Source organism: Mirounga angustirostris, unplaced genomic scaffold (assembly GCF_029215605.1).
Source record: "Mirounga angustirostris isolate CCGP_5_RB_7025 unplaced genomic scaffold, mMirAng1.0.hap1 SCAF_8, whole genome shotgun sequence".
In the NCBI taxonomy this organism is placed as follows: Eukaryota; Metazoa; Chordata; class Mammalia; order Carnivora; family Phocidae; genus Mirounga; species Mirounga angustirostris.
In genome coordinates, this window is record NW_026991716.1 from 11,764,811 (window position 1) to 11,778,084 (window position 13,274).

At 51.5% G+C, this 13,274-nt stretch overlaps 1 protein-coding gene across 1 annotated transcript in view; it reads right to left on the bottom strand.

Annotated features, from left to right (window-relative positions):
• The window catches only part of GMPR (guanosine monophosphate reductase), a 44,375-nt gene continuing 31,101 nt past the window's right edge, over positions 1–13,274 (bottom strand). Inside the window, exons 7-9 of the mRNA XM_045866339.1 lie at positions 7,686–7,728; positions 4,407–4,566; positions 1–496 (exon numbers count right to left, since the gene is read on the bottom strand). Of these exons, the coding sequence (XP_045722295.1) occupies positions 316–496; positions 4,407–4,566; positions 7,686–7,728 (384 nt within the window). The 3' untranslated portion in view covers positions 1–315. The remainder of the gene's footprint in view (positions 497–4,406; positions 4,567–7,685; positions 7,729–13,274) is intronic.

Consider the following 13,274-nt stretch of genomic DNA (forward strand, 5'->3'; position numbering starts at 1 on the left):
TCTTAAGAGAATCGCATTATATTAAAGTGAAACCATTTTTCTTTAAAAAAAAAAAAAAAGAAAAATGAAAAAAAAGGGGAGTTAGTTTTAACAATGAGGTTATGCGTTCCAGGCAGCTGGGCTCTGACCACTGACCCGGTCAGTGCCCTGCTTCCAGCCCCCCCACCCCCGAAGGCACCAGGGGGGAACCCCAAAGCCTCCGGGGAGTAGTCCACCATTCAGAAGTGGCCAGAAACTCTGATGTAACACGAGGGCGGTGGGAAAGCAGGTGTGCGTGGAAGCTTCCACGAGCCGGACGTCACCTCATCCTCAAGGTTAGCTGAACACCATGTTGTGCTGTTGCGTCACCCGGATGAACGTCGCCCTCCTGCTGAGCTCTTTCAGTTTGGCGGCCCCCACGTAAGTGCAGGTAGACCTCAGTCCCCCAAGAATATCCAGAATTGTGTTTTCGACATCCCCCTTGTAAGGCACTTCCACAGTCTTGCCCTCAGAGGCTCTGCAAGAAAAAGGAAGCTTGTCTTTTAATCTGCTTTTTTTTCCCCCCCTTTAAGAACCCAGTGCGGCGGGGGGGGCGCCTGGGTGACTCAGACATCTGAGCGTCTGCCTTTGCCTCGGGTCATGATCTCCGGGTCCTGGGATCGAGCCCCACGTCGGGCTCCCTGCTCAGCTTCTCCCTCTTCCTCTGCCTCTCCCCACTCTCTTTGTATCTCTCTGTCTCAAATGAATAAATAAAAAATTCTTAAAAAAAAAAAAAAAAGAACCCAGCCAGAATTATTCCCAGCTTTAGCCCTTTCAACAGCCAACAGCCCCCCCAAGGCACTCAGGTAGCTAAACGCCATCGTCTGACCCCCCCCCGTTGCTACGAATGCGAGCTGCTCACAGCAGCAGCTCAGATGAACACATTCCTCCCACCCGAAGTGCACAGCCTCGCTCCTGGCTGCCTGGGGCACCGGGAGGAGGAAATTCCTCGTCGGCAGCCTTGGAAGAAGTGGACCCACACCTCACTCTGGGGTATCCCCCTCACGTCGGGGCCCTAAGAGAAACCAACTCCCCCTTTCTCCTCCAGCTTCATCCCGACACCAGCATCCGACTGACCCAGGGTCCCAAATGCCCGAGGGGAAGACCAGCCCTGGCAGATGACCTCTTGAACGACTCCGGCCACCGCCTCTTCTTGTCTCACTCCCTGATCGACAACAGAAGCCCAGGGCTTCGCCCTCCCAAACACCAGCTCTCCAAGCAGACCCCGAGTGTCCTCAAAGAGGCCGATCAAGAGGAGGAGGAAGGTATCAGAACGGACAGCCTCCCGCTTACGATGGTTTGAGGTCACCGTGGTGGGAAAGCGATATGCACTCAGTAGAAAGCATACTTTGGATTTTGAATTTGGATCCTTTCCCAGGCTAGCCATGTGCCAACATCCCCAACTGGTGATGCGGGTCGCCGGTGCCTACAGAGACATCAGCCCCAGGATTGGGACAGGGGAACGACCACTCTGCACCCATACAACCAGTCTGTTTTTCAGTAGAATATTCGATAAATTACAGAAGACACTCAACCCTTTATTATCAAACAGGCCCTGTTTGGGCGATTCTGCCCCCACGGTAGGCTACCCTAAGTGTTCTGAGCACATTTAAGGTAGGCCAGGCTGAGCTAGGATGTTCAGGGGGTTAGGTGTCTCAAATGCATTTCAATTTATCATATTTTCACCGTAAGATGGGTTTATCGGAATGCAGCCCCGGGCTTAAGTCAAGGAAGATTCGTAAAATGCACAACTCAAGCCCCACTAGGTAGCACGGATATGCAGTCCAGACTTGCCTTTGGAGGGGGCATTACAAGAAGGAAATGTCCAATCTATGCAAAACTCTAGCCCTCATCTGAGGCCCAGGCAATCTAGAAAGTCTCACAATTAACCAAATTCTGGAACTTTCTTTAGCTGGTCTCTTCAACGAGAAAAAAAACAGCATCTCTCAATCAGAAACTCCTTGCCTAGAATTTCAAGATGGTATGAACTCTCGAGCACTGGAATCCACACAGGCAAGACTGGCCTTAAGTGCAACAAAATCTACCTCCCTACACCGCTGACGAGACCCAGGGCTGGGCTCGTGGTCGGTTCAGAGCACTGAGCTCTGACGCCCTGCTGGGCCACACCCAAGCCGGTTCATGTCACCACGTGCGGTGACCGAGACCACCACCTCTGCACTTGGGCTCGCAACAACTGCCATTTCCCTTCTGAAAGAGATTTCCATGGCCCGCCTGGGGCTTGCTGGAAGTCATCTGGATGCTCATCGTTGCTTCTTTGCTGACGGGGGACGGTCCCCTTTTGCAAGTCATCTATCGCTGAGGTGCACGTCGTGTCGTCTGGTAAACGAAGGTACTTTGATCTGTCTCCCAGGGACAGCGTGAGGCATAAATGGTTAATGGCTGGGAAGGACCCAGCAAAGCAGAAATAGCTTTGCCTTAATTAAATACCAACGTCAAAGGAGGACGATTCTTGGGAGCAAACTGTGGGGATGGGGCTGCAAACTGCCAGGGAAAGGCGAGGGGGCGAGGGAGGCAGACACACAGAGAGGCAGAGACACAGAGAGACAGAGACATAGAGAGACAGAGACATAGAGAGACAGAGACACGGAGAGAAAAACAGAGGCAGCCTGCAGGGCTCAGGCTGCCTCCAGATTGACGTTCGAATTCCTTCAGCCCTTGCCCTTCCTGTCCAAGATTTGAATCCACTTCCAGAATCTTCTATTTTCTGTTTGTCTAAACTCTGCTGAAATTACAGGAGAGGATTTTTCTTTCGGGGACTCAGCTTCCCCGTGTGGCAGAGGTTGGTCTGCCCTCCTCTGTCTGGTTTCCTTAGAACCCGGAACAGATGCAACAGCTAGAGGGCAGAGTGTCCTCCAGGCAAAGCATCTAGTGGTCCCCGAACCACGAGGGCTCCGCGTAACGTAGAGCCCTGCAGGCTGCCTCTGTTCTTCTCTCCATGTCTTTGTCTCTCTATGTCTCTGTCTCTCTGTGTCTCTGCCTCTGTGTGTCTGCCTCCCTCGCCCCCTCGCCTTTCCCTGGCACAGGCCCTGGGATAGGGACAGCGGCTGCTGGTAAAGCATGAAGCTTCCGGACTGGAGGTCCAGGGTGGCACCGAGGCAGTGATCCTCCCCCTGCCCACCCTCATAAACTGTGCAACCTCCTCCATCGGGCACCACATGGGAGCAAAAGCCTTCTGAGGCTGCATGGGAAGGAGAGTCCTCCTTTCCAGGATGAAGGTACAGACCTAGTCTCCTATTCCTCTTTTCCACCCTGCCTTCCCCGCACTGTCGCATCCTCTTTACTGAGGTCCCCCCCCGAAAAGGAGGTGAGATTGAAGAATGAGAATGAATATCAGTCCGCCAGTCCCCCCCCGACTGAAGCACAGAACTCTGGTGGAGTACCCCATGCCTCCCGCCTGTCCAGGCGCCTATGAATCTCAGTGGGGTTCTGAGATTTTACCTCCAGCAGGATTTGAAGCTCATACAACACGTCTGCATCCCAGATTCTCGAGATAAGCTAGGGGATGTGGGATGAATGGTAGGAAATGGAGGGTGTCCACCAGGGAGGGCTTGAGCTCCCATCCCAGTGCCCGAGGTTCCCGGAGAAAGGCAATCCCTCCCTCCCAGCGGACTTCCTTCTGAGGAAGCAAGACCTTCTGTCCTATCCACTTCGTGTGACTTGTCATCAGGCTAATGCTGATGAGAAGCAATGGCAGCTTCTAGGGAACAGGGCCAGGGAGTAGATACGTGCTGTCCTAAGGTTCTTCAAACACACATGCGGACAATTAAGATGAAGTGAAACAGAAAAAGCCAGGTTATCTTTGGGGATGGTGGATTTGGGAAAAAAAACACAAAAAACCAGAAGCAAGCATCTCTTCTGCAGTGAGTAACACAATTAAATGGCTAAAAATGCTGCCTATGTCAACCGTCAGAGCCTGGAGGCAGGTGAGAGTCCTACCATAGGGGAAACATGGAATCTTCCAGAAAGGCCCAACCTCCATGCGGTGGTGTGCACCACACCTGTTTTCATATGCAATGGGAAACCCATTCTTCAACTCAATTCTTGCAGCCCGAATTCGTTCCAGGCTAGAGATGGGCGGTTACGGAGCTAGCTCAGAGCTATCAGGACAAGGCAAAATATTCTTGCCTAACCCCCTGGAAAGTCTGGAGTGTCTGGTTAAGCAGGAGTCCTACCTGCTCACACATACCCCCTCATCACGTTTCTGTCCCGTCCCAGAACACTTCTGCTCAGCACTGCCTTTTGAGGGCCCCAAACACAGCAAATGCTAGTTGGATAAAAACTGGGGCTATTTAAAAAGGAGCAGCATATGTTTTCTAGCTCCTTCCCACGGCACCTTAGTGTCAATAGAGCTGACGTTTGAGACTTACCTGTATTCAGCAACCCCTCCTGCATGCTTCTTCATTGCTGTTTCGGAGCTCATCCCGTAGAAGAGCTTGAGCTTCTGCCCGTTCTTCTCAATCACCTCTCCGGCACACTCCGTGTGGCCTGAAAACATCCCTCCCAGCATGACAAAATCCGCTCCAGCTCCTAAACTCCAACAGTGGGAACAAAAAGCAGGCGCAGGGAAAAGAGCTCAGAGAAAACCGGCTGTAGAAGGATCGACGAGCTACCCCAACTCACCCCTCCTTGCTCCCAGCAATAATCAAGAAAAAAGCTCAACCTCTCCCTTTCTGGAAAAAGTGCAGAAGGCCTGCCGTGTGGGAAGACAGGCTCTGGACACTGAGAAAGAAATGCAGCTAAAGGCTAAAGCACTGGACAGTCCTGAATGGTAACCGATGACTGACCATGACCACCTTCCAAACACAGTTTGTCTAAGTCTCATCATCAAAGCAGCATTAAGAACTGGGCAGCATTTCCTACAGCATGTTGCCCAGTCTCTCCTCCGGTGCCCTCATCAGGCATCTGGTCTACCTTAGGCTAGCAGCACCCTCACACTCTGCTTGTGTAGATCACGAAAGACCTCAGAACAGACTGACACTCCTACACTGGAGACTGGGTACTAAGAAGACAAACCTAAATTATATATAGAGAGATAGATAAATGATAGATAGATAGATATCTTCTGTAGTCTGCATTTGAATGACCTCAGTAGACTTCCACTTTTGATGTGACCTAAGGAAGCACTAATAGGTTCAGAGTGTTGCCTGCGTGTTTGAGAAGCCTGAAGTCATTAAGCTAAAACCCAACATCAAAAATTGGAAGCCACGTAACCTGTGCAGAAGGAATACACAGAGAACACTGGGGTGGTACAGCTAGAGCATAATTAGGGCAGGGTACCTAGGCTGGATTTTCTGGTTTTCCCAAAAATTGGAATTGTAATAAAAATTTTTTGGATGGGCTGTTTCAATTTTCAGTAGCAAATGTATGCGGAGGATCCTATTACCATTGAGACTTATTTGGGGGGGAAAGAGGATTGTTCTTTCTCTCAGCATGCCACAGTGTTATGTTCTTTCTTTCTATCTATCTATCTATCTATCTATCTATCTATCTATCTATCTATCATCTATCTATCTATAGTATGGAGTTGCCTCTCCAGTGTTTATCATAGGACTTGGCAAACGGTAGATGTATGATAACTACTTGTCAAGAATGGAAAAGGTGTACGTGGAAAAACTAGCAATATCACCATTCCCTATCCTGTTCATGGTGATGGTATAGTCTCCCCTCTGACTATGAACGTCTCCTCCTATGTCCCATTGAGGGTTTGCATTTAGAACACAAGGACATCAGGATACAGAATTAGGACGAAGGACAAGGAGGAAGAGTGAGCACAGGTACCCTTGACAAGTGGCCTTGACCTCTTCCAGTGGATCATTTAGGTATTTACAGGACAACTCTGGGGTTTGCGTCAGGCGTCGCGGCCCCTCCTGTTCAGCATTACAGGGAAGCCAGCTCTGCAGGGCTGGCCCCCTGGCCTGGTCCTCAGGCAAGCCACGCACAACAGGACCTTTCTACTCGGCTGCAAGCCTGGCAGACCCAGCAATCCAGGGTCCCTAACACGAAGGCTGGATCCTTGCCCCCCACCCCACCTGCCCTGTCATGACTTTGAGGGGGCAGAGGAAAACCGGTGTCCAGCCAGGCCTCCCAATGACCACAACCCCAGTAGCAGATGTCAACAGCAGGAACGCATAGCACAGATCCACTCCAACAACGCTGCGAAGAGGCTTCCAATCGTTTTTGTTTCTGAATGTTCTCATGTCCCTCCCTCCCCACCATTCTCCCTGACGCAGTTCCTCCCCCTCCCTCCGCTGACCCTCAGCACGGGCAAGGCCATGCTCCCCGGAAGACGAGTGAAGGGAAAGATGCCAGAGGTGATTCCAAAGACCAGGGACTGTTACCTACGAGGCACCTTCTTAACCAGTCGGTCACTTTTAAAAGTGCACCAGTTCCTACTCCGTGCAGGGAGCCCAAGCGGGAGCACCCAACACCATTCAGTAGATTCAGCTCAAAAATCAGTAACCAAAGTGTCTTTGGCTAATGATCCAGATAAAGGGGGGGGGGGGCACACAAGTGGCGCAGGAGGTCCTGGCTCCCCCTGCTTGGCTGCCGGCTGTGGGACCCTGACCTTGTCACCCACCTCTCGGGGCCTCAGTCTCAACTACAAAGGAGGCACCCTGGATGACAGAGATGACCCGTGTGTTCCCTTCCATAACCGAGATGCACGATCAGAAGGGGATTACGTAAGAAGGCCGCCCATTTTCATGACATTCCCCAAGGGCTGCTACAAAACCCCGTTGCTAAGAACATGGTCTCGGTCTCCTGGTCACCATCAGTGTTTCATTAAAAGAAAGAGAGAGAGAACCAGTGCCTAAACCTAAGACAGTCTATGGGAAGGTCTCTGAAGCAGTGGTCAAGAAACACAGGAGTTGCCCAATGCAGGTAAGGGGAAGGAACCCTGGCACCCCTTAAGAATGTCTCCAACAGAAAGCTCCCCTCCATAGGAAAAAAAAAAAAAAAAAGGAAAAAAGTGAACCGTGAACTTGGCCCTGGCCTCAGAAAGGGGAGTGGGGCCGTGCAGGTTGTTTTTCTGTCACCCGTGGGCACACGCAGCTCCCACTTGGCAGGCTGGCGTCCCCAGCCGTGCAGCCAGCCCCGACGTCGGACGCAGTTCGCCAAGGTCAGGTGGCACTGGGCGCAGCACGCAGAGCCGCTGACTGCCTAGCGCTTTCCCAAGAAAAGGCCAGGGGGCCCCAGAAGCGCCAACTGCATCTCAGCTGGACAGTGCTGTCCCCTGCCAGGACACGGGTGCCTCGGCCCCACGGGGAGAAACCGCTGGGGGGACTCCAGTCCTTCCCAAAAGGTTGCCCCAAGTTAGGCCCCAGAGACCCTCCCTGAAGTCGCTGTGCTACCGACCTGGTCCTGGCCTCTTCCACAGGCCCCCGTCTAAGCCATGACTTCATCCTCTCCCGGCTTGCAGGCTGACCCGACACCCCCCCCCCCTTCCATCCCCTGGGCACTCCACCTGCCCGCTCCGCTGAACCAAACCAACATCAGGATTCCAGCCAATTGGGGCTGAGATCCAGGGAACAGGAAACTCAGGACTGGCCCAGAATTTCCCAACACGTCCCGCCTCTTCATTCAGGTTCCCACCAGAGGCCAGCACACAACGGCAGGGGAGCTCCTGCCTCCCCCATCTGTCCCCTTACCAAAGGCTTTGGCGACATCTCCTGGACATGTGCAGCCTCCGTCCTTCAAAGAGGAAAAAGCAAGGAGAGGGTATCAGCGGCGGCGTGCTGGGCCAGGCTGTCCCCCTCCCCTGGGGCGATTCGGTCATCAGGACGGGATCTCCGGAAGCACCCCCCAGCCACAAACAGCAAAGAGCCCGGGCCCAGCATTCCCCACTCACCGTGTTTGGACTTAGTTTGCTTCCCTCCATACTGCATCTCCCATCCCCCAACCTCTTGGGGTTTTCTCTCCGGGTCCGCCCTGCCCCCCACCCCCCTCAGCCTGCCCTGGAAGCCCAGGCAAGCGGGAGGCAGCAGGAGATGCTCAGAGACCTCATCCCCTGCCATCCCCTTACACAACATGCCTGGCCAGGGCCGCCCAAATTCACTGTCATTCAAAAGTCCCCCTTTCCCTCCTTGCCTGGCCTGAGGTGAGGTTTATTTAGTACAAAAGCTGAATTATTTTAAGAGCTGGGGAAAGGACACGGAGTTCCTTTATCCTTCTAGCCCCTCCATGGGTCCCCTATCCACCTTCTTGTAATGGGCCCAGTTAGCTTAAAAATCGAACATGCATTCCTGATCCCCACTCTACCCATAGAGAGCGCACACCCAGGGCTGGCTGAATGCCCAGCAGGACGGTTCACCTTGGGCGGCCCAGCATGGTTCAGCCACGGAGGTTATGGTGAAGCACCAGCAGCCCAGCGTGGGGCTTCTAGAATGCAGAGCCCACAGGGCATCCTTACCAACAGCTGCTACCTGCTATTCCCAATTTGGCCTGTGTGACGTCCAAGGAGAAGGTGGCCAGCGAGGGTGGCCCGGAGTTGCCGCCAGACCCCACAGAGACAGACGTAAAGAAGTAAAGGTCCCGGGGGGGGGGGGGCCGGGGGGGAAGCTGGCGTGATGACAGAGCCCTGAGCTCAGGGTGGGTCTGGGAGGAACACCAAGGTCTCAGAGGCAAGTGCCTGTCCCTGGAAGGTGGGACCCACCCAGAAAGGAGTCGGACCAGCCTTGGGAAGGACACAGGCTGCCAGGGGCTAGCTGGCATCACAATCGGCAGGAAGGGGTGTGCACCCCCAGAGCTGGAGGGCATCTAGCCAAGCAGGTTGAACCACTGGTGGGCGCCCCCAAGAGCTGGAGGACATCTAGCCAAGCGGGTTGAACCGCTGGTGTGCGCACCCCCAAGTGCTGGAGGGCATCTAGCCAAGCGGGCTGAACCACTGGTGTGCGCCCCCAGAGCTGGAGGGCATCTAGCCAAGCGGGTTGAACCACTGGTGTGCGCCCCCAGAGCTGGAGGGCATCTAGCCAAGCAGGATGAACCACTTTATGAACAGCACTTCCCCTGGAGAACAGGGGTCTCTGTGACTCATTTCCCTTTTTTATCTGCTTTTGAGGCCTGTCACTCCACAAGCTGTAACTCAATTTCTGTCTCATTACTTCTTTGCAGTTCAGATCCAAAGATAGGTGTGAAAGCTTGAACTCTGTATTTTTTTATGAATATTTACTGCCTGGAACTATTTCCTCCATCGTGTCTGTGACGGGCACACCCCAGAAATATTGCAGGTTCGGTTCCAGACCACAAGCAATAAAGCGAATATCACAGTGAAGCGAGTCAAATGACTTTGGTGGTTTCCCAGTGCAGACAGAAGAGCATTACTGTCTAAAAAAAAAAGGTACACAGCTTAGTTAAAAAATACTTTCACTAATTTTTTGTATTGTATTGTACTGACAGTATTTTTGCTAAAAGATGCCGACCATCCCCTGAGCTTTGGGCGAACTGTCATGACCGATCACAGATCGCCGTAACAAATACAAGGATGAAAAAGCTTGAAATTTTCTGAGAATTACCCAAATGCGGCACAGAGACACCAAGTAGGCAAATAACGGTTGGAAAAACGGTGCCAACTTGTCCCTGATGTGGGGCTGCCACAGATCTTCTGTTTAAAAAACAAAACAAAACAAAACACGGTTTCTTTGAGGTGTAATAAAGCAAAGCTCGATAAAATGAGGTGTGCCTGCTCTCAAGTGTAGCTTCTCTGACCCCCGGAGGGCCACAGGGTGCTAGGGAATGGTCATTTCACAAGTGGTCTAAGTTACGTGGCCCAACCGCCCACGGGAAGACAGTGACAGGACTTGGGGCTGTGCCTTGTTGGCCCCAAGCTCCGGCGTCTCCACTTCCTCTTTCAAAGGTACAAGCCCTTCACTCGCCCTGCCAGTTTTGGAATGCTTTATCTCTGTACCAACCAGTTTTGCACTCGAAAGGGTGTCAAACATATGACCTGAGAAGACTAAACAAACTCACGCCCCCATGACACTAGGACGTTACTGGACTTAAAACACAACACAACACACACACACACACACACACACACACACACACACACCCTCCCTTGCTTTCGAGCTGTGAGTTGTCACTGCCACGGTGGTGTCTCATGCGGGGCCTGGAAAATTCCACATTCTTGTGGTGAGGGATGAGGCCACCGGGGCCCTTGAAAAAGGAGCTCTTCTCTTCCCAGGATGGGCCAACATGTCCACAGTTAAGAGGGCTCCGTGACGTGCCATCAGGAGGAAATCCTACGCACGGCATCTTCTGCTCACTTTACTTGGAAATGCATTTATAAATAGACAAGGTGGACCAGACACGCCAGGCTGCGCATTTGACCCCATGCCATCCGACGTCGCAGAATGCTTTAGGGCAAAGGAGTCTGCTCCCTACTCCCGCTCACAGATGGGTTTCCAGAAGCTGCTCAAAGCATCCTTTTCATGTTCTCAGGAGGCGAGAGCAGCAGGGGCAAACCCCTGGGATCTAAGACACACGTTTACTTTCACATAGAAACATCACAGCCGCTGGAAACGTTTTCAAAAACAATGTGCAAATATTCAAAGCGCTGCTTGTTTTGCTTTTCAAGAGTGTCTTTCAGGAGAAAAAGCGTCGCGTGACAGGAGCGGTGGGAACTCCATCTGTGAACTGTCGGCCTACCTTCTCTTCTCAAGAATACTTGCCCTTCTCTAAAATTGAGGGCGGGGAAAGCAAGTACAGAACGGGTGGAGCAAATTCAAATCAAGCACCTACTATGTGCCGGGGCTGTTAGAAACTTCACTTAAACACCACAAGCACCTACAGTTGATATTTTTGTAGATGGGGCGGGGAATGAGGGGAGCTCAGAAAGGTTGAGTGACTTGCCCAAGGTCACACAGCAATAATAATGTCAGAACAAGATTAGAACCCCGGTTAAGTGTACACTCTAAAAATGTCCAGAAACAAAAATAAATAAATAAAATTTTAAAAACATAAATCTGTCGAGAAGCATACTTATCAAAACATTAGGCGTGGTCCTCTTAAGAAGGCTGACAGTTCCAGGAACCTTTATATTTATCTGTAGTTTCTAACTTATTCTAGGCTAAATTATGCTGTTGGGGAATTTTTCAGGCCTTAAAAATTTTTAATTATCTGAAAAACTTTGTTTAGGTCTTGCTAAAGAATGGTCTAACTGCTTCTGAAATGCTGTATTAAATCGTTAAAATGATCAGAAATTTGCTGATCCATCTTTACTTCTCTGCAAAGGGTCAGTGCAAGTACTAGTGACCGGGTACAGAGAGGGAGAAGTTTGGGGATGACTTTGAATCATCTGGATCCTTACCATGACCAGCCCTTCACGATACAGGGCCTTCTGAGCCTTGACAAGGCATGCTCTCTTGGTCTTTATAAAATGCACTGATTAAAATGCTGGAGCTTGAGTCAAGAAGAGACCAGGGTGATTCCAGTCAACCTAATCCCAGGACTTCTTTCTAGGTCTTCTAAAGCAGCACGAAGTCCAAGGTGTGCTTGGTTATCAGTGGATAGTGAACTCACCGGTGGTTCGAATCCCTTCCCTTCTAACCGTGCATCAGGGACTGACTGTCCTTTCCCCACTGGAAGACACACGTGGGGTCCCTGGGGGGGGGGGGGGAGGACAGAGGACGCGCGCATCTCCCAGAGCACTGGGGTGGGAGAACGAGCAGATGGGGTCCTGTACCAACCCTGCATTCTCTGTGACTTCAGCAAGCCTTTCTTCTTCTCGTTCTTTGTGACTTCCTCATTTTCTAAATGGGGGGAGGGCAGTCAAGGGAAGATGAACAGACCTCAGTCTGAATGTTGCCAGTAGTCATGCTGGACAAGTTAAGATCCTGAAGCTTCAGTTCCTCACCTGATTGCAACGGCTAACTTTATGTATCAACTTGACTGGGCCACAGAGTGCTAGCTACCTAGTCAAACCTTAGTCTGGTTGTTTCTAGGAAGGTTACTTCCTTCCTCCCTCCCTCCTTCCCTCCCACTCTTCCCCCCTTCCCTCCTGATGAGATTAACATCTGAATTGGTAGACTGAGTAAGCAGACTGTTCTCCCCCATGTGGGTGGGCCCTATCTAATCAGTCGAAGGCTTGAATGGAACAACAGGACTGACCCTCCTCGAGTGAATTTTTCCTGACTGCCTCTGAATGAACATGGGCTTTTTCCTGCCTTTTAACATCAACTGAAACATCAGCTTTTCCTGGTTCTCAGGCCCTCCGATTCAGACTGGTACTACACCATCAGCTCTCCAAAGTCCCTAGCTTGGCAACTCACCCTGCACATCTTGGGACTTCTCACCCCCCATAATCACGTGAACCAATTCCTTATAATACTTTCTTAACCTCCTCTCTTGCCAAGCACACACACACACAGGCACCCTATTGGTTCTGTTTCTCTAGAGAACCCTAATACACCTGTCAACTGAAGCTAACTGCTAGTTTGTCAGGTTGTTCCAAGGATCATAAATTCTAAGTGTATTGTGCCTGGAAGGTAGTAGATGCTCAACAAATAACAGTCATTCCTTCTTCTGTTTCCACCTTTACTTTCAGGGATCACTTCTACAGTTTGTTTCCACCTTTATAATTCTCTTTTGTGTGATGTCCCCAGCAGATGACAAGACAAAACTAACTAGTCACACTTCAATCTTCACCTACGTAGGGGGTGTCCTGAATTTATAGCTCTCTGCCTCTCAGAACCCCATGTGGGCCTCAATAAATAGAAACCCGATTCAAGTCCAGCCGCTTGAGCATCAGCACCTGCTAACAGCCCCCTGCTGTGGCTTCCTTTTACTGAATTTCAACAGCATGGATGTGCTAATTCAACGATCAAAGTGTCATAGGAGACAGCTGGAAGGCAACTGGGCAGAGTAGCAAGATCCAAAATATCCGATGGGTTTCCAGTGGGTTTAGGGACTGGCTAATGGGAGAAATCGGCTTGTGAAACCCCATCAGACACAGGGGCGGTCGAAGAAATGGCTGCTATGAACCCCGGGCCCCTGGGCTGGCCAGGAGGAATGAGCTCAGGTCAAGAGTGCCGATCCCACGGGAGTCTAACTTCGTCTGGTCTTCTGGCTACGCACGGAACGTCTGACCCCGTCTGGGAAATCTCTCACCATTACTGAGAACCTGGGAGCACCCGGACCGCAAGCCTGGGCGGCCACTGTTCCTGACTGACAAGTTCAGAGAAGCCGTTCCCTGGGCACTAGCAGATGAGACCCCGCTCTGAACACGGGCCCCACCAGGGTAT